The sequence below is a fragment of the Opisthocomus hoazin genome, chromosome 4, assembly GCF_030867145.1.
Source record: "Opisthocomus hoazin isolate bOpiHoa1 chromosome 4, bOpiHoa1.hap1, whole genome shotgun sequence".
In the NCBI taxonomy this organism is placed as follows: domain Eukaryota; kingdom Metazoa; phylum Chordata; class Aves; order Opisthocomiformes; family Opisthocomidae; genus Opisthocomus; species Opisthocomus hoazin.
The window spans coordinates 43,358,770-43,379,970 of NC_134417.1; the positions used below are offsets into that span (position 1 = coordinate 43,358,770).

A 21,201-nucleotide genomic window follows, 5' to 3' on the forward strand; every position below is an offset into this window, starting at 1 on the left:
ATTCATATGGTCCCGCCAATTACAAGTGATGATCTACAGTCTCTATCATCTTCCCATGTATTTCCACACATGCTTCATTATTCCCGTGTGCTATAAACAGATTGTCCTGTGTCTTTCCAAACACAGAGATGTCTGACTCCCAATATTTTGTTTCTCTCCCTATGGAGCCTTGGAAAGAAACAACTATTTCTCAAAACCCCAACACTGCACAGTGTACCTGCAAGAGTCAACCTGCTTCGCTCTCGCCTTTATAAGGCCCTTCCAAATTTGATCACACAAGGAATAAGCTTTTGCACTAACAGCCTGGCAATGACTCATTTTGAGTATTTTGATACAATACTATATGGATTGATAAAATGTGGATAACAAAAGGCATACAATAACTGCCACACACAGATAGTGTCACTTGCTGGAATTTTTGGCCCAAACCCCAAAATTTGATACGACAGAAACGCCCAATAATTTCTAAAAAGCTTCAGCAATAACATAAGGTTTTTTTAAATAACTGACTTGTGAATGGAATTCTATTTCAGAACTTCTATTTTTCACATCTTTTAAATTTATAGTGGTTTTGCATGCAAAGAACGGTGACAAACTGTATCAGAATGAAAACCAAGACAACGAAGATGAGAAATGTCTGGCTGAAGACAGCACATCATCTAGATAATCTACTCAGAAGATCCTTTCAACTTTACCCCACCATCCAGTTGTTACAAAACAAGCACACGACAAATTTGTCATGTCTTCCCCATTTTAGACTATGAACTTCTTAAAGAAGGGAATTCATTATTCATTTGTACAATTTCTTGCATAGGAAACCTGCTCTCATCAGGTTAGTTATTAAAAGAAATCCCTTCTTACCAGAGATGTGCTACTTTGTGAAGTAAAGCACTTAAACTAGAAACTGGGTGAGACACTCCAGAACTTTACAGTAACTTTTACCCCTGCAATTTCCACTTGTAAACTACTTAGACTAAGATGCCTTTCTCAGCAGATCTACACAGCAAGCCTTTCAATAATGAACACGGCACCAAAAACCATTTCTTTACTAGCCAAACCACCTCCTTTTCTTTTGCCAAAATGCTTATTGCTACACAATCTTTACGTAAGTATTAGCAATTGCAAAAGAACAGGCTGTCTACAGGATGCCTAACACCTATTTTCAGTTGAAACAGAAGTCAGCTTTTTCTACAAATAATCAGCTCTGCTGGATTCATTTTATATTTATAGGACAGCATCTAACTTTTTATAGCCTATATATTACTTACAAGACAAGTGGATCATATTACTCCTTAAAAAAATAAATAAATTTTACTTCTTTGTAAAGTACGACCATATGTTACATTACATGGTAATTTATTTTGCAAGGTCAATTATGTAGCTAACATACTATATTATGCAAATCATAGAGTAACTTTAGTCCGAAAATGAAATCCAGAAAATTCACACAGAGGGGCTGGACTAGATGATCCACAGAGGTCCCTTCCAATCTCTAACATTCTGTGATTCTGTGAATGCATCCCTGTTGCATCTTTGATTTATATTTACTCAGATACTATGGGTGTGTAATGCAACTTAAAATGAGAAATGAACTACTGCTCATGGGCAGACAGGAATTCAGGAAAGGAAACACAGCCTGGGGAGGATACCTCATCCTCCCACACAGGCTGGGGGCTGCCTGACTCAAAAACAGCTTTGCAAAAAAGGACTTGGGGTTTTTGGTGAGCACCATGTTGAACATGCCTCAAAAGAGGAGGTCGGGGGCAGGGGGGGGAGTGAATCTTATCAATGTGTACAAATATCTGATGAGAGGGAGTAAAGACAACAGACTCTTAGTAGTGTTTAGTGACAGAAAAGGAGCAATGGACACAAACTGAAATAAAAGAAAATCCATTTAAACAAAAGAAACACTTTTTTTTCCTGGAGGTGTTGTCAAACAGCAGACCAGGTTGACTAGAGTTTATCAAGCCTCTGTGCTTTGAGATATTCAAAACTCAACAGGACAATGCCAGGAACAACCTTGCTCCAGCTGACCCTGCTTTCAGCAGGGGAGTTGGACTAGGTGATCTCCAGAGTTTACTTCCAACCACAGCTATTCTATGATTTTTCGAATATAGATCTTATTTTTATGAAGTGATTTTATGAAGTACAAATTTGGCAACTATAACACATCATATAACTAAAAGCGGCTAGCCTGCTGATTAGTTCAGGGTGGTTTAACTTGCAGCCCACAGTCCCAATCCAACCCTCTGGCCATTCCAACTATCCTACAGTCTATTTTTTCCTACGAGTGAAGAGATTGTATAGTATGGGCACAAAACAGCCAAAAATTAACTATACCCACACTGTATGCTAGTGGCTAGGTAGAGATGTGGAAAAATAACATGATGCGCTGGTGGTAAGCAGCCCAGGGATGCTCCGTAAACCATGATCACTACAGCCATAAAGGTTATGGAAACTTTGCTTACTCACTGGACTAGGATTTGGTAGACTTGATCCAACCTGTAGCTTTGCTACTGGCCTGGAGGATGACCTTGAACAAAAACCCTTCTCTTCCTGATACCTGTGTCTGCATCAGGGAGACACAGATAAGAAAGCTCACCTCTTCTGGAAATACTTCAGGAGTTACAGACAAAAAAAAAAGTATAAGTATTTGGTATCGTTATTTAAACTGTCTAGCATCAATATCTAACAAAAAGATTTTTTTTTTTTTGTATTGAATTAGAGTATCTTTTGCATTGCTTTTATGTTTGGATGGCACTTTCCTCATGGAAATGAGGAAGAATAACATTTCCCCATCACCTCCCAAACCTACATATATAAAAAGCATGACTTCTTTATATCACTGATATTTCTGAACATTTGGCTTTGATAATTTGTTAATCAAGAGACTGAATTTAAGTAAGACTCCAGGCAAATAAAGCTCTAAATAGAACTACGTCTTCATTAAAGAACAAATTCTAAAAAGAAATTTAATAGCACATAAAATAAAAAAAAAATGAAACAAAATAAATGGTAATGTATGATCCCCAGAGTTGTGCAAGGCATTGCTATATCCCCTTTAGCTCTTACTCCTGCTTCAAATGCTTGTTATTTACTTTTGTTTGTTCCAGTATGACTAATACCTTGTCACAAGCACATTCTTACTGAGTGGTAACATCTGTACATGACCCAGGTAATGCTGAAGCACTCCGTTTATAAGTCAGTCCCAATTGTTCAGGCAGAAACATTAAAGAAAGTATTTCCTTCTCAAAATTCACAAATCTTACTTAGCACCTTGACAAAAAACCTCTTCCATTCCCGCATCTCCTCTTCTTCCTTAACACAGTATACAAGAGCACTAGTGTGCAATTTTCTGTTTGTGTTCTTACAGCCCCTCACTCACTTTTTTAAAGGAATACCATCTGAAACATCTCTGGCCAAAACATTCAGTTTAAGCTTACTCTTGCATTGCTTTTTGAACAAAAACAAATCACTTAAACGTATTAAATAGAGGATGGCAGCTACCTACTCCAATTTCATAAGACCAAACTTAATTGAACATATCATTTGCAAATGTTCAGCATCTCATATAAAGAAGCCAGAAAATGCATACAAAGTGCCAACTGGTGAGTCAAAGAACTGAAAAACATCAACCTGCATCTGGAACTGATCTTGGCAAGAATTTCATAAGCTGACAAATACATGTAGCAGTGTAAAAAAAGGTCAACATGAGACCTTTTCCATATTCTGAAGGGGTATGCTGACCAACAAGATATTCATTGAGCCTTTAGTTTCCTCAGACAGAGCACAAGTCCTGTCCTGAATTTGAGGTAAATCACTGGAAAGTTTTAAAACCCAGTCACACTTCAGAATAATTGGAAAATTTTCTAACAAAAGCCAATTAATCAGAAAATTGCAACGTGTTGCATTCTCAATGTATATTTGAAGTTAGATACACTACCTTGAAGGCTGAAAGTAGAGAGAAACTAAATGACTATCCATTTTAACATTGGTTAAATCACATTAAAACAAATAAAAATAATCCTGGTAGTGTGATATTATTTATCAACTGCTGCTAAAGCACATTAGAATTTGGAAAACACCCAGTAAGTCTTCTGCAGGAGAAGATCAGGTTCGAGACCATCCAAGGAACCTAAACGTGCACAAGTCCATGGGACCTGATGAGATGCATCCACAGGTCCTGAAGGAACTGGTGGATGAAGTTGCTAAGCCACTATCCGTTATATTAGAGAAGTCGCGGCAGTCCAGTGAAGTTCCTGCTGATCAGAAAAGGGGAAACATAACCCCCATTTTTAAAAAGGGTAAAAGCAAGACCCAGGGAACTACAGGCCAGCCATTCTCACCTCTGTGCCAGCAAGATCACGGAGCAGATCCTCCTGGAAACTATGCTAAGGCACATGGAAAATAAGGACGTGACTGGTGACAGCCAACATGGCTTCAACAAAGGGCAAATCATGCCTGACAAATGTGGTGGCCTTCTACGATGGGGTTACAAATGTTGGTGAGTAAGGGAGGAGCAACTGATGTCACTTACCTGGACTTGAACAAAGCATTTGATACTGTCCCACATGATATCCTTGTCTCTAAATTGGAGAGACATGGATTTGATGGATGAACCACTTGGCAGATGAAGGCTGGATGGTCACAGTCACAGTTGCAGTCAATGGCTCAATGTCTAAGTGGAGACCAGTGATGAGTGGTGTTCCTCAGGGGTTAGTACTGGAGAGATAAGGAGGCACCAAGAGAGCAACAAGACTAGAGCCAAACAACCTGAAGGATATGGTATACGTGATCCTTGAACTGAGTTTGCACAGAAACAAATGTCAGTCAGTGAGCAACGTGATGAAGAGGATGGGCCTTCATCTTGGGATGCCCGAAGACCACCCAAAGATGCTAACAGACATGCGTGAAAAATATTTACATATGCTAATTAGTTCTTAGAAATATAATGGATATTTACATATGTGATTGTATTTAACCTGAAGCAACAGGGTGTCTGGTGCGCACGTTTGGAGGAGAAATCCCCCATGTGCCCGGGGCCGCAATAAAGAATCCCTGCTTAACAGTATGCATTGTACCATTAGGTTTTTCCTACTGGATCTTTGAATCACTGGAACCGGCGCTGTTTAACATCTTTGTTGGTGACATGGACAGCGGGATTGAGTGCACCCTCAGCAAGTTTGCTGATGTCACCAAGCTGTGTGGTGCAGTTGACACACTTCAGGGAAGGGATGCCATCCAACTTCGACAGGCTTGAGAGGTGGGCCCGTGCAAACTTCATGAAGCTCAACAAGGCCAAGTGCAGGGTCCTGCACACGGGTTGGGACAACCCCCAGTATCGGTTGACCCTGGAAATCATACTTAGATCGACATTGATTAGCATAATGACGCCCTTTTCGGCATCTAAGGCAGACCCCAAGGGCCTGGGGCCTGGCACCAGCATTGGTAGCCAAACAGTTCCTTTTCAAATGACCTGGTTTGCCGCAACCATAACAATTCCCGGGCCCCCCAGAGCTGTGCATGGCCGCGAAAGCAGCAGCCATGGCTTCAAATTTATGATCCATAGTGCCAATTCTATTACAAGCCTCTACCATTTCCACCAGTGTGGGGTTTGGATTTGGGAGAGATTTCAGTAACTTTTTACAATCCACATTAGCATTTTCTACAGCCAATTTTAACAACAAAATCTCCCGCGCTTCTGTGTTGTCTATCTGACGCTCCAGGGCTTGCTTCAGCCTGTCAATAAACTGCATATAAGGTTCCCGGGGGTCCTGGGTAATCGTAGTGAAGGTTTTTTGCAGTTTTTGTGAGTCAGGGACCTTAAAAAGGGCTTTTTTAGCTTCTTCACGAGTTGCTTCAAGAGCTTCCCATGGGATATCCCGGGCTTAAGCCACCGGATCAGAATACTGACCCGTGCCAGTAAGGTGTTCTATAGTCAGCGCAGCTATAGCTGCATTGCCGTGACCCATGTAAGTCATGAGAAGTGCCTGGAGACCCCCCCTCCAGTGTGACTCCCACAGGGAGTACTGTGTCGGAGTCAGTAACAGTTGCGCTAAAGATTTTAAATCATGAGGAGTCATAACATAAGTGTCAAAAACAGAAGACAACAAACTTGCAAAATACGGAGACGAAAGCCCGTGCTCAGTAACAGTACGACACAGTTCCTTAATTACCGAGAAAGATAAAGCCTCCCACTGAGCCCCCTGACCCTGATAGATCACGGGGGCTACAATTGTTTTAGCGATTTCTAACTCCCCCTCCTTCAAGGCTTGGCGTTTTGTATTAGCCCACACATCGCGTGGGTTAGGGGGGTAGAGATCCGGTTCTGTTTCCGGATCCACCGGACCCGGGTCAAAAGGATCCCCCCCCGGGGGGTATCCTGCAGCACACACTCTTAAGGGTTTGTTCTCCGGCAGCACCGGAGGCGCCGTGGGAGAGTTATCCTCCTCCCCTGCTTTGTCTTTATGATTTTTCTCTTGCGCTTTTAAAGTCTCAAAAACACTCCTCCACCAGGGGAGCATACGCTGGGCTTCAGCGTTCCCTGTTGTTGCCGCGTCCCATAGTTTCACCCCCACATTGTCCCAAAGTTCCCGCGTAAAGATAGTAGACGCAGTTACGGTGGGCATCTTCACTTGTACCCATTTAAGCATTAGTTTAAGATCATGCCCAGAAATATTCTTTCCATGTTTTTTAAGGAGAGCTTTCATAAGCTCATATACGTCTCTCTCTGGGGAAGACGTCTGACTTCCCATGTTTCCCACAGCTCACCTCTCAGCTCTGGAGGGATTGTTTAAGCCGGCTCCTGCTTCCTTTCAGCAGCACATTCAACGTCCTGTGGGACTCGCAGCATGCCACGCAGATAGGTGGTTTTTCTCCGAATCACGTCAGGGTCACCAATTTGCCGCGATTGAGAGACGGGACACCGCTTGATGCAAGCAGGATGATCGTTTTATTGTTCTTACACACATACATTTATACAGATCAGAAGGCAGCGTGTTTTAAACTGATTGGTTAAGTTTCAAACTAGGCACCTATTGATTGGTTAACACAGTTGCTAATACAGACACATTCTTTTCCTATCTTATCCAAGGCCCTGCTTCCTCCTCCAGGATGGCTCGGCACTATCTCTCTTCTTCTCAGGGTCAGGATGGCTAGGCACTAACTCCCTTCTTCCCAGGGTTTATGGCCCACAAGTTCCAACACATCCTCCCTCATCAATTGCACCGCGCTGGGGGCCCTGCTGAGGCCCACACCCCAGTACCAATACAGGCTGGGGGATGAAGGGCTTGAGAGCAGCTCTGCTGAGAAGGACTTGGGGGTACTGGTTGACAAGAAACTCAATGTGACCCAGCAGTGTGCGCTCACAGCCCAGAAGGCCAACCATAGAATCATAGAAAGATTTGGGTCAGAAGGGACCCCTAGAGGTCTTCTAGTCCAACCCCCCTGCAGCGAGCAGGGACACCGCTAACTAGATCAGGTTGCTCAGAGCCCTGTCCAACCTGGTCTTGAATGTTTCCAGGGATGGGGCCTCCACTGGCTCTCTGGGCAACCTGTTCCAGTGTTTCACAACCCTCATTGTAAAGAATTTCTTCCTTATATCTAGCCTAAACCTACCCTGTTTTAGTTTAAAACCATTACCCCTGGTCCTGTCACTGTTGTCTCTACTAAAAAGATTGTCCCCATCTTTCCTATAGGCTCCCTTTAAGTACTGAAAGGCTGCAATCAGGTCTCCCCGCAGCCTTCTCTTCTCCAGGCTGAACAAGCCCAAATCCCTCAGCCTGTCCTCATAGGAGAGGTGCTCCAGCCCTCGGATCATTTTTGTAGCCCTAATATCCTGGGCTGTTTCAAAACAAGCGTGGCCAGCAGGTCGAAGGAGGCGATTCTGCCCCTCTGCTCTGCTCTGGTGAGACCCCACCTGGAGCCCTGTGTCCAGCTCTGGAGCCCCCAGCACAAGAAAGACATGGACCTGTTGGAACAAGTCCAGAGGAGGGCCACAAATACGATCAGAGGGATGGAACACCTCTTCTGTGAGGAAAGGCTGAGAGAGTTGGGGTTGTTCAGCCTGGAGAAAAGAAGGCTCTGGTGAGACCTTATTGCAGCTTTTCAGTACTTAAGAGGGCTTATAAGAAAGACGGGGACAGCCTTTTTAGCAGGGCCTGTTGTGACAGGACAAGGAACAACAGTTTTAAACTACAAGAGGGTAGATTTAGACCGGATATAAGGAAGAATTTTTTACAATGAGTGGTGAAACACTGGAATAGGTTGCCCAGAGAGCTGGTAGATGTCCCATCCCTGGAAACATTCAAGGTTGGATGGGGCTCTGAGCAACCTGATCTAGTTAAAGATGTCCCTGCTCACTGCAGGGGGGGTTGGACTGGACAACCTTTAAAAGTCCCTTCCAACCCAAACTATTCTATGATTCACCTCAAAACCATGTTTAATGACATGCCCAGATTGACTTCTAGCAGTAGCAATCTAGCTGGTCTTCCTCCTAAGTTCGAAAGAAATTTCCAGGACCTGAAGGGGGCCTACAAGAAAGCTGGAGAGGGACTTTTTACAAGGGCGTGTAGGGACAGGACATGGGGTAACAGCTTCAAGCTGGAAGAGGGTAGATGTACATCAGATACAAGGAAGAAATTCTTTACTGTGAGGGTTATTAGGCACTGGAACAGGCTGCCCAGAGAAACTGTGGATGCCCCCTCCCTGGGAAGTGTTCAAGGTCAGGTTGGATGAGACTTTGAGCAATCTGGTCTAGCGGAAGGTGTCCTTGCCCATGGCAAGGGAGTTGGAACTAGATGACCTACAAGTGCCCTTCCAACCCAAACCACTCTATGATTCTATGAAACAGTCCTAAAGAATCACTTTCCAGAGGCTTTATCTTGTCCATGACCTGTGTCTGTAGTTTATTCTGATCACTTGCTCGGTTGGTTTTCTGACCACTTTTTTGGAGGTAAGGATCACTGGAAATGAGTATATGACTCTACAGGAGTGAGTATGGATTTGATATGCTGTTATCAGTCCCACTGTTCTTTGCTTGCTTCCTGTCAATGTTAGTCTCCATATTTCTAGATAATAATTATGTTTCCCTTATCCTTATGTAAAGGAGTTTTCTATATTGCGTAGTTAGTGAAAGACTGGAGTGTTGTAGCTGCTCTGCACTAATTCCTTGGACAGATGTACTTCAGGCGTGCTAAACCAGAGGACTTTAGGAAGTTACTTGTACAAGGTACTATTAGACTTCCCTTTACAGAAGCCATAGATTTGTGTAAATATACAGAAAGGAAGTAAGTTTTACTTTCATAATCAACTCCCATACAATTAGTCCAGTTCATAATCTGTATGAATGCAGTTCATGTACTTATATCAATTTGGTTGCTCCCATTCCAAATAGCTATATTGTAATTGCTTGGCAGACTGCTACAGAGGACTTCGAAGAGATGCAAAACGCAGTCTAAAATCAAAATAAAAGACTGCCTGTGCATTATAAAACCAGATTGTTTTCCTGAGATTGTCAAACACTGTACAGCAATCTTTGCTACTCAGGGTGAGATACTGCCCTATTTAATTAAACAAATTCTTGAAGTGGGGAAAATGAATCATGTTTGATATGATAAATTCCTCCCTCCTTCAAAATACATGCATTGTTTGTGCTTACAAAATTCTTAGACTAAGAACAGTTCCAGATACAAGTTTTTCAGTTGACTCACCAGTCAGTACTTTGTATGGTAAGATACAGCAGCCAAATTTTACAGGAACTGTGGGCCATTTAAGTACCTAGTTAAGAAATACCAATGGCACTGCAGCAAATTCTTATTGTAACTTTTGCTATATTTCTTTTCTATTGCCCCACAGTTAAGCACACAGATGGGTAAAGCATGACTTCAAGTATACCAAATACTATGTTTGTCTTCACTAATTTTAAGGTCCTGGTAATTCTTCTTCTCTACAATAATGAACACACTAAAAGCTGAGCAAAAAGCAGTGTGCAGTAACAAAAACAAAAAATGGAAACATGAAAACCTATATGATACTTCATTAGCCAACTCACAAGCTGCATATTATTGCACACAAGAAAAGCTGCTGCTGAACACAACTCCTGGGTTCCTCTCCTAATTTGAGTTCCAAAACGTTGCTTATCCTCTTTTAAATCTGATTGAGCAGTCAAATTTTGAGTCTGACAACTAAGACCCATTATTCAAGTACACGCACCCGATAAGTATGGTTTTTAGCAGAACTCATCATAGCTTCTAGATTTGTCGTTCAATGTATGAAGTTGTTACTTTGTAGGCAAAAAAAGACGTCAAAATCGTTCAAGTGGCTGAAAGGAAAAAGCATCTCTGTTTCTGAAGCTTATCACTTTCATGCAAAATCTTACAGCACAGAATGTTAGCAGTTAAAATACAAATGAACAAATGTTATCTGTCCTTCTACATGCCAAAAGCACTGGCCGTACCTCCATTTTCAAATATGTATTATTGCTTTTTATCAAGCACAAAACATCAAAAAAATATTTTTGGAAGCTGTTGTAAAGTCAGAACATTCTAATATTAACTACAGTCACCTAAGTTTTTTTGTTTCCAATACTTTTCAAATTCATACTGTAACTTTAAAAATAAATTCGTTTTTTCCAGCAATTTACAAGTTGAAAAAGAAAAGTTGTTACCGTTGAAATTGCAATAGTCTATCTCTGACTGGATTTCTGATTCTTCTTATGATAGATATGGGTTTATTAACTTTAGACACCAATGCAAATTCACAACTAATGTCGTATATAATCAAATGATGCTTTTCCATAAATGCACAGACTAAGAAAAAAATAAAGCTACAAGTGACTGAAAACATTGTTTAAATTACATGATTTATAATACTGCCGCAGGATTCTTACTGAAACATTATACAATTGAGCATTTATTCAACCTTTCACTTCTTGTAATATGTAAGAGCAGAGAGGAAAGAGCGTTCCTTGCCAACTGGCAAACTAATAGCACTGCAACAGCTAACAGGGGTGATCATTTTTCTTTTAGTTTGAACAGTATTACAAATCAAAGTTTTTAGAAGCAGCCTATTTCTTCCACATGGAAAAAAAATAAATAAATGCCCATAAACCAAAAAAAGTTACAAATGAAATGTCTCCCTCTTTCCACAGCATAACTGGTCCCTCCAAACCAGGATCTTCTTCAAATACACCGCTGTCCGCATATTAGTCGGACATCCTCTTCCTCCTCTGCCCAGTTATCCGGGTCTACTTTAGAAGGAACAAATAATCCCTGGTTTTGCATTCTTTCCAATGAACTTCTTGCCTGAGAAGTTTGAGGGTTTCAGTCATTTACTTACAAGTGTAGTAGATAGTCTGTAGAAAATGCGCAAGAGACACAACACTACCCTGAAAACCTTAAAAGCTAGTTCTGGTTGTTAGATAAATAATAATAATAATGAGAGAGTAAGAACTTCAGTATAAGACCCAGGGCTTACTTCCTTCAACTTTACGAGTATGCAACTATAGCAACAAATGAATAAATTTTAGAGTGGTAGTATTTCCTAAGTCTACCATCAGAAAAAGGTTTCTCAGTTTCGGAGAGAAAAAATGGATTGCTTGGTAGAGTCAGATTACAGAAGTTCAAATACTCGATGAAAATGAGAACAAGACCAATTCTTGCAATAAAAGAAGTTGTGTTTACATTTCATTTCCAGATATTTGTAACAAAATATTAACCACTCTTTTTCCATGTGTCAAATTTTGTATTATTTTAAAAAAGAGCTGTAGTGTTTTCCAACAGTTTTCATGCATATCTCATGTAAGCAAGCAACAGCCTAAGTGCATCTGATGACACTTTCAGCAGTAGTTACTATTCAGTTCCGGCACTGTGAGCAAAATGTTTCCACTGCAACTGGTTTACTCTCCTTTTAATTAAAAGGTAGACTGCATAGTTAATATAGTAAAAATAATTAGGATATTAATTACACTCAGTGCAGCAATATTTAATCTTTCCTGTCATAACCATAGGGCAAGACAATTTTAAAACATGTTGTATCACGAGCGTACACTGGTTTAGGTGTTGAAAGACAATCACGCTCAGTCTTACAAAAGCATTTATGTGCAGGAGCATAAAACAAATTCCCCAGTGATAATCCTTTAGCCATCCGGGTTTGCACCTCTAAATTTCCCTATGTATCTACACACTGCAGAGATGAGAACTCGGACCCACGTCTCATCATGACACACTGTCTTAACACACTCTGCCTCTGGCCTTGTGAGTTTGCCTCTGCAGCAGTACAATTTCAAGAGGCTTACAGTGCATCTCACCCACCCAATCCCTTCCTCTCCATTCCAAAGCCCTGACAGCACAATACTGTCGGCGTTATGAAATGTGGACTTCATTTCTCTCTGGCTATGGGCAGACCATCACCTGAGTCCCAGCATTCAGCATGAGATCATCATGATCTTTACTGAGAAAGCTGACTGTCCCAGTTCAGTTTCTCAGATCATGAACTCCTCTGGCTACAGCTGCAATGCTGCTTTGGTAGATCACTGTGCACTTGCAAAGAGGACATACGTGCACAAGATCTACATGGCTGGCTGAATCAGCTCTGTGTATGCTCGACGCGGGATATTTTATTTTGTCATTCCAGCCCCAGGAAGCCCTTCAGCTATGCCAAAGGCTTCTTTGGACACTGTCACAATAGTCATTGTAGTGGCAGTGCTTAGCTGCACCAATTCATCAGTTGGTCGAATCCAAGGTGAGCCTATATATCCTCTGAGTTGCTCTGTAAGAAGTCGTCTTCAATACAAGAGCTAATAGCCAAGCCACTGGTACTGTCCAATCACTTGCACACAGGCTTTTTTCCTGCCAATTTATTTAAAATGTCCTGTATAATAAGATGTAAGTTGGAATAAATACACTGCTCAATGAAACAAACAAGCTACTCCCTATATAACATTTTCAACTACTACCAAAGTTGATGTTGGAATACACAGTTCAAGAAACTGACACTTAAAAGTTAGATGCAGGAATTCTCACAGTAAACCTCAACACATTAATTTTATAGATACTACTCATGTGATTAGCAAAGACACAGTAATTTAGGAATTTAATATCTATATAGCTTCACAGATATTTCCTTTTTATGCTATAATGAAAACTGAGGCATACTACATAATGAGTAAATTCTTTCAAAAGAAGATGTCTTTACTATCTCTGTGCACAACACTTTTCACTGTCTAAACCACATCAACAAATTCCGTTGAATTACATAAATGGGACACTTAGCACCCATAACAGTGAAAAGGACAGTCATTTCCACAGATATTTGGAGCACCCTCCTGCTAGAAAAGAACTGCTTGCAGATAATGATTCTTTGCTAAGGAGGCAGCATATTAAATTGACTTTTATCTTGTGATTCATGTGTGGCACTGAGTGCAACAAAGCAAAGTTACTAGAATTTCTGTTCAGGGCACCATTCAGTGACGTGTCTCTTTTAATCACATTTTCTAAACAGTTCTACCAGTCTAATTTACAACACTGTCACCATTTGTATGAGTATTTCTCAACAAAAATGAAAATCCTTTTAAAATTCAATTCCTTTAACAACAGACTGCTTCTTTACTACCACCAAGAGAGCACTGTGATAGTACAGACACTAAAAGAAGTCATAATGTTTTAAGAGCACTTTCTTCAGACTCGAGATGCAAAATACCATTCTTTGAGACATTCTCCCACTTCAAATCAGAGAGCAATGACACACGTACAAGCTAACCCAAACATCTTTTAATGTATTAAGAATTCATCAGCTCAGTTTTAGTAACACCATCACTAAAAACTGTAATTGTACCATTATAAGCAAACACTTTTTTTTTTTTGTTCCCCTCAAAGAGTGGGCTGCAACAAAACCTATATGCAGGTATAGAAGACATTGCTTGAACTGGTTCAATTCCAGCGCTGAAGTGGTCACATCCAGTCAAGCAGTATCTCCACATTTGGCAGTTTACACTGCTTGAAATCAACTTTTGACAAGGTCAGAGCATGAAGACATCCACCAGTCTCAACCACGGGCTGAACCTATTGATCTTGGTGTTGTAGCTAGCCCTTGCAAAGGTGATCTCCTCACTCGCAAGTTGATGAAATTTACGACTAGCTGAATGACTACAGTAAGAAAAATTCTCCCATTGATTCTACCTCATATAACACAGGCTGGCAGTAACAGTAACGGGCAGCGCTTTTCACTGTGGTGACTTTTTGAAAGCATTGAAGTTGAATTTGTATTTTATTTTGTTATAACAAAGCTCATGACATGAAGAGTGTGAACTACATTAAAGAAAGGATTATAGGCTCTTCAGACAGATTAAACATTGTGCAGTGTGGAAGAGCTGAGTGCTCTATACACCTAAGCTTTCTGGACATTTTGTTTCACCTTTTTTTCTGATATGCAAGGAAAAGATCACAATTAAATGACATCTTCCATGGTATAGTATAAATTGAACACATTAAAACAAATCAAGACTAACCAAAAAGACAACAATTTCAAGAATTCCAAGAATTAAATCAGATATGTCACTATTTATTTCAAGACAGATTTAAGAAAGAATAAATAGCACTTGGTAGCCTGTAAGCCACATAAGCAATACACAATCCTCAGGTTTTTACTCCTTAACACACTATGTAGAATTACCTTAACAGAAGTTCTTTGGGTAGCTTTTTGTTAATAAGGGCTTCATCATTATTTGAGAAAACCTGGAAAGAGAAATAAAAAAACATTGTTCAAAAAGATAAACAACAGCTTTTAGAGAATCTTTACACTTTCTGCTTAGGTTCTTAATTCCTTTAAATTACTGTTAATGTCAAGTTTTCAACATGTTAGTTGAAATTTCAATATCAAATTATTCCGTCATAAACAACAGGGCCACACCCATGCATACACCTGCTCTTCCCTAGTGCTAAGATTTAACTGCACAAAAATTGTGGAGCAACTTAATAATCATTAAACAAGCAATCAGAAGCCACCCTTACACCCTATGAAGTATTTTAGGCAGTAGTAAAACTTCTAGCAATAGCAAGACATGTACAAGCATGCACTAGCTGCACAGTCCTAAAACTGTCCCAATACAGAAGACAAACTGGGCACTTTTAAGTTATTCAGGTCCCTTCCTTCATTGTCTGCAGTGTAAATTCTTTGGCCCAGGTATGCGAATATGGATAAAATACAATAATTTAAAGAATTTACTGCCACAGATATGACAGCAACTGTTACATAAACAAGAGAAGCACCTCAAGAAATGCTACAAGAAAAACAGAAAATGCCTCTCACCCAGGACTTCATACTACTAACATATCTCCTAAGAAAAAGAAAGGGGAGAAACTGAAAGAAAATGCCCAAGGAAAAAAGCAGGCAATACTAAGATTATACAGGAAAATGTTTCCAAAAAAAGAGAAAAGGATCAGTCAACAGTTAAATAGAAATACTAAACAAAGAAGATATTGACCAGACTTACAATTTATTGTAAATATTTAGGTTTGAGTATTTTTGCCAGAGGAACATAGCAATAAAAACAGAAGGCAAATCAGAATTTAAGGAACCATGGCACAGACTGGACGAAGTCAAAGATGCAAGCAATGACTTCCCCTGTGGAGAAGAGACCTTTATGGAGTCCATTTGCTGTCCACTTTATCAGAAACAAAAGCTAGAAAGAGGGATCCAGTACAGCCAAGTTTTTTCTGAATGCTAAAGGGTAAAAGTGAAAACCACACAAAACAGAAACATGAAAAATAACTGGAAGAAATCTTTCCCCTGTCGTTCACTAAGAATACTCTGTTCCCGACCCAGGCATCAGGGTATTATCCCTTCTCCATCCTACCATCAACACATATCACATACTTGGTAACCATTTGCTTTGCTTCTTGCTTAAAAAAAAAAAAAAAAAAAAAAAAGGAAGCTCAACAAGAGGTGATTCTGAAAAAAGGTGCATCAAGCAAAGAATGAAAAAAAAAGCTGAATATAAGCCTGGCTCTGTTTTCATAAAAAAAGGGAGACAGCAGAAAGCACACATCTGGGAATTCTGAAAACATCTCCCCCAAAAATAGTGCAAGATTAGAAAACTTTAATGTCCTTCTGGCTGCTGTCAAGAACCTTTTTTCTCTTCCAGTATATTCTAGGCTGATTTCAGGTCTAACTACATACTACTGTTTCTCAATTTTGACACAACAGCAAAAAACACTTTCTTCAACCCACCACCTCTGTGCACAGTTATCCACACACCTAAGAACAATAAAACTGTCAACTTTCCATAGGACCAACAAGTTTAATCAAGCTTCCTCTTCCTGCAACTGAAGCAGCACAATTATTCACAGACTGGTGACTGTATATGTTCAAAGCATAAAACACCTATGCATATGTATTTCAACAGGACAATTCTAGTTCCTTCAGAAGAGAGACATTCTCAGCTTTAAGCAGTTCCACATGGCTGACCACAGGTTCAGGTTTGCTCTAATTCTGCTTTACATCCGATACCCACTGCTTTTGGTATTTTCAGCCTTTACACTGAAATACACTATGTATATCAACACTGGTTCTAGAACTGGTTGACTGCTTCTGAGATTGGCAATTCATAGATCTATGAATTATCTGCACGTATGCCATTTTAATATTATATGTTACTCATGGTTTGCAGCTTATAGGCTGAAAACAATAGCATATATTGGGATAATTTTTTTGAATAGTCAAAACATAGGCCTAATTGGGTTTATTGCCGCACTCATTCAGAAAAAGGAGACATGTGCCATCCTCATAGAATTTAAGATCACTAAAAAACAAAGTGGGGAAATATTCTTGCGCATTACAGGTTAAAAAAAAATAAGTTGCAAAAAAAAGGAACTGTATGTGACAGCACACAAGGTCTGGGGTAAAACAGACAAGTGAACTTAGATCTCATTAATCCCAAGGCCGTGGAATATCAAATTTCGAAAAGGACAAAATCAGTAACAACTGGATCGAACACTACAGGGGCATTCCTCACAGAAAAATCATCACGGCCCTCCAACTACGGGCGAATGTCTACCCCACAAGAGAATTCTTGGCTAGGGGTAGGAAAGATCAACAATCAACATCATGTCGGCACTGCGGAGCGGACAACGAGACCTGTGCCCACATCATCGGCTACTGCCCTGCAGTCCAAGACGCCAGGATTAAAAGACACAACTACCTGGGCGAAATGCTAATTGGCGAAGCCAAAAAGAAAGAGTGGGTTGTTTTCCAAGAGCCGTTGCTCAGGGATAACAACAACGAACTGTATAAACCAGACTTGGTCTTTGTCAAAGGGGACCAAGCATTGGTGGTCGACATCACGGTGCGATATGAAAGTAAACCAACATCATTGGCGGATGCGGCAGCAGAAAAAGTAAAGAAGTATCAACATCTATTGAACCAAGTACAGGAACTAACAAATGCAACCCGCATCAAATTCATGGGCTTCCCACTCGGAGCACGCGGAAAATGGCATCAGGGCAACTACGAGTTACTGGCGGATTTGGGCCTCTCCTCGTCCCGACGAGAGAAGGTTGCTCGTCGACTATCAAATCGAGCACTATTCACCTCTGTGGACATAATACATATATTTGCGAGTAAATCGCGGACTGTTATATTTTAATCTTGTAACCTTGTAACATCTTGTTCTGTTATTCCAAGATTGTATATAAATAAAAATAAAAAACGATAAGATAGTGGTAAACACCCCCACTGTACTACACCTCTGTCTCTATAGTATGTAGGGACTATACTGGGACTCGTGATTATCATGACGCGTTATATACCAAATTATGACAAAATTTACCAATTTTGACACAGGTGGACGGGCCACCTTTACTTAACTCGGAAAAGGAACATGTATAAATTATATATGTTCGATAAATAACATCCAGAATCTGAACATTCAGTGTCACAGACCACTAAAAATCCTCTTTCAATGTAATTATTCTATAGGTGCAGATAATTCATCAAAAATTACATCACTGAACAAAGACTTCCCACTTATATGCATAAATATGTATTTTTAAATAAAGCTACTTTGCAGGCTGCTACTAGTTTACATGTGTGCCATGACTTTACTAGTACAAAAGATGCTATTATCTCTTTTTTCTCTACACTATAGATTCATAGATGTACACTAACATGGATATATGGTCGCTGTGTGAAGGTGACACAGCATTTAAGTTAGTAAGGTATGAGAAAGTTACTATTTAATACAAACAGCTGCAATGCATGCTCAAGACTTTTGACTATTTCCAACTACTCAAGTCCTGAATTAAAAGCGTAGCAGAGATTTTTGGGAATAGTAAGTATTTTTCTACTGGGGCCAAGCTGAAAATCTAAACCTACAACCAAACTGGCAACTCTTATGGGAAAAATGCTTATAATCTCTATATGTTTATGTGAGCGATCTTCAGACTTTTAAAGGTGGATAGACAAAATGTTTTTAGTACATGACCGCAGCTATGACCAATATGGTTGCATTTAGGAATCCCAGTTAAAACTGAAAAAAATGCAGTTTTTACTGCTGAGTATGAGAAGTGTGCGACTTGTCCAGCAACACAGAGTACCATGCCTGCTACAGAAGTCACGGATGAGGCTACAAACAGATTTGAAGCTGTTTTCCCTCAGTCAGTTTTATGTGTTCTTGTATGCCTTAGCTACAGCTATCATATCATAAAGTATTATTCTTATGGAATAAGAATATTTAAAGAGTCGCTTTCATTTTTGTAAAGTACTCCTTTACTCTGAAAAAAAGTGCATGAGCCTCTAGAGTCATATCTCATTTGCTTCTCAGAAGAAGAGAGGGACTTTTTTAAAGGCTCTTCAATACTAGATTTCCCCCAAATGAAGAACAAGCATGTGATAACTGGGGTAAGTCATCTTCTACATGAACATTTATAACATGATTTTGAATGTGTGAAAGTGGAGAGAAAAGACAGAAGGTGCAAACAGGGTAATATGTATATTCTTCGACCATTTCCTGATAATCTAAAACTTCCATTAACATATTAAATACAGAAATGTACTAAGGGTATCACTTCTCTGAAGTAAACGGTGCCATCCTTTTTATTTTTTACTTGTTTTTTATAACATAACTTATAGTTTTCTGTTTCTATTTATTAAAAAAAAACATACCAAAAACAATCAGTCAAGGAAGTGTTCAATCGCTGTAAAAAATATTCCAATAATCTTGTCAAGTATGACTTACGTTTCTTCAGTTACAGACAGTGCTGACAATGACATGCCCTCAGAATACCTGTATACAATAATCACAGAATCATAGAATCACAGAATAGTAGGGGTTGGAAGGGACCTCTGTGGGTCATCCAGTCCAACCCCCCTGCCAAAGCAGGGTCACCTACAGCAGGCTGCAGAGGACCTTGTCCAGGCGGGTCTTGAATATCTCCAGAGAAGGAGACTCCACAACCTCCCTGGGCAGCCTGTTCCAGGGCTCCGTCACCCTCAGAGGGAAGAAGTTCCTCCTCATGTTCAGACGGAACTTCCTGCGCCTCAGTTTGTGCCCATTGCCCCTTGTCCTGTCACTGGGCACCATTGAAAAGAGCTTGGCCCCATCCTCCTGACACCCACCCTTCAGATATTTGTAGGCATTTATAAGGTCCCCTCGCAGCCTTCTCTTCTTCAGGCTGAACAAGCCCAGTTCCCTCAACCTCTCCTCGTAGGGGAGATGCTCCAGTCCCCTCACCATCCTTGTAGCCCTCCGCTGGACTCTCTCCAGTAGCTCTTCATCTTTCTTGAAGTGGGGAGCCCAGAACTGGACACAGTACTCCAGATGAGGCCTCACCAGGGCAGTGTAGAGGGGAAGGAGAACCTCCCTCGTCCTACTGGCCACACTCTTCTTGATGCACCACAGGATCCCATTGGCCTTCTTGGCAGCCAGGGCACACTGCCGGCTCATGGTTAACCTGTCGTCCACCAGGACACCCAGGTCCCTCTCCGCAGAGCTGCTCTCCAGCAGGTCCACCCCAAGCCTGTACTGGTGCATGGGGTTGTTCCTCCCCAGGTGCAGGACCCTGCATTTGCCCTTGTTGAACCTCATCAGGTTCCTCTCTGCCCAGCTTTCCAGCCTATCCAGGTCACGCTGAATGGCAGCACAGCCTTCCGGTGTGTCTACCACACCTCCCAGTTTGGTGTCGTCAGCAAACTTGCTGAGGGTACATTCTAACTCTTCATCCAGGTCGTTGATGAAGAAGTTAAACAAGACTGGGCCCAGTACTGACCCCTGAGGGACACCACTTGTCACCAGCCTCCAACTAGACTCAGCGCCGCTGATGACAACCCTCTGAGTTCTGCCATTCAGCCAGTTCTCTATCCACTTCACCGACCACTCATCCAGCCCACACTTCCTCAGCTTCCCTAGGAGGATATCATGGGAGACTGTGTCGAAAGCCTTGCTGAAGTCAAGGTAGATAACATCCACGGCTCTCCCTTCGTCTACCCAGCCAGTCATGTCATCGTAGAAAGCTATCAGATTGGTCAGGCATGATTTCCCCTTGGTGAATCCATGCTGACTACTCCTGATAACCTTCTTTTCTTCCACTTGCTTCATGATGGCCTCCAGGATAAGCTGCTCCATCACCTTTCCCGGGATGGAGGTGAGGCTGACCGGCCTGTAGTTCCCTGGGTCCTCCTTCTTGCCCTTTTTGAAGATTGGAGTGACATTGGCCTTTCTCCAGTCCTCGGGCACCTCTCCTGTCCTCCAGGACCTCTCAAAGATGATGGAGAGTGGCTCAGCAATGACATCCGCCAGCTCCCTCAGCACTCGTGGGTGCATTCCATCGGGGCCCATGGATTTGTGGACATCCAGATCACTTAAGCGATCCCTCACACAGTCCTCCTCGACCAAGGGAAAGTCGTCCTCTTTGTAGGCAAACAAAAACCGAACAACAATTACGAACACCATGATTGTAGAAAGAGTAGTCTTTCTTTGCTTTTGCATTTGGTGGCAAGTTTGACTGTGTTAATGACAGGGTATCTCAAACTCCAGAAAAGTCTGGTTTTAACTGTATAAAAACACAAAATACAACAGGCAAATCTACGCACAAGGAAAAAGGATAGGTGAGACTGAACACATGTAATAAATGTTATTCTAAAACCAGCTCTACATTTCCTGTAAACATAAGAAGAGATACAGAAAATCTCTATATTCTTAAAGGAATT

At 41.0% G+C, this 21,201-nt stretch overlaps 1 protein-coding gene across 3 annotated transcripts in view; it reads right to left on the reverse strand.

Moving 5' to 3' along the window:
* Positions 1-21,201, reverse strand: part of FBXL2 (F-box and leucine rich repeat protein 2) — a 520,918-nt gene that overhangs the window by 489,463 nt on the left and 10,254 nt on the right. For all 3 annotated transcript variants that reach the window (XM_075418795.1, XM_075418794.1, XM_075418793.1), the window contains exon 2: positions 14,671-14,732. In XM_075418795.1, the coding sequence (XP_075274910.1) occupies positions 14,671-14,732 (62 nt within the window). The remainder of the gene's footprint in view (positions 1-14,670; positions 14,733-21,201) is intronic.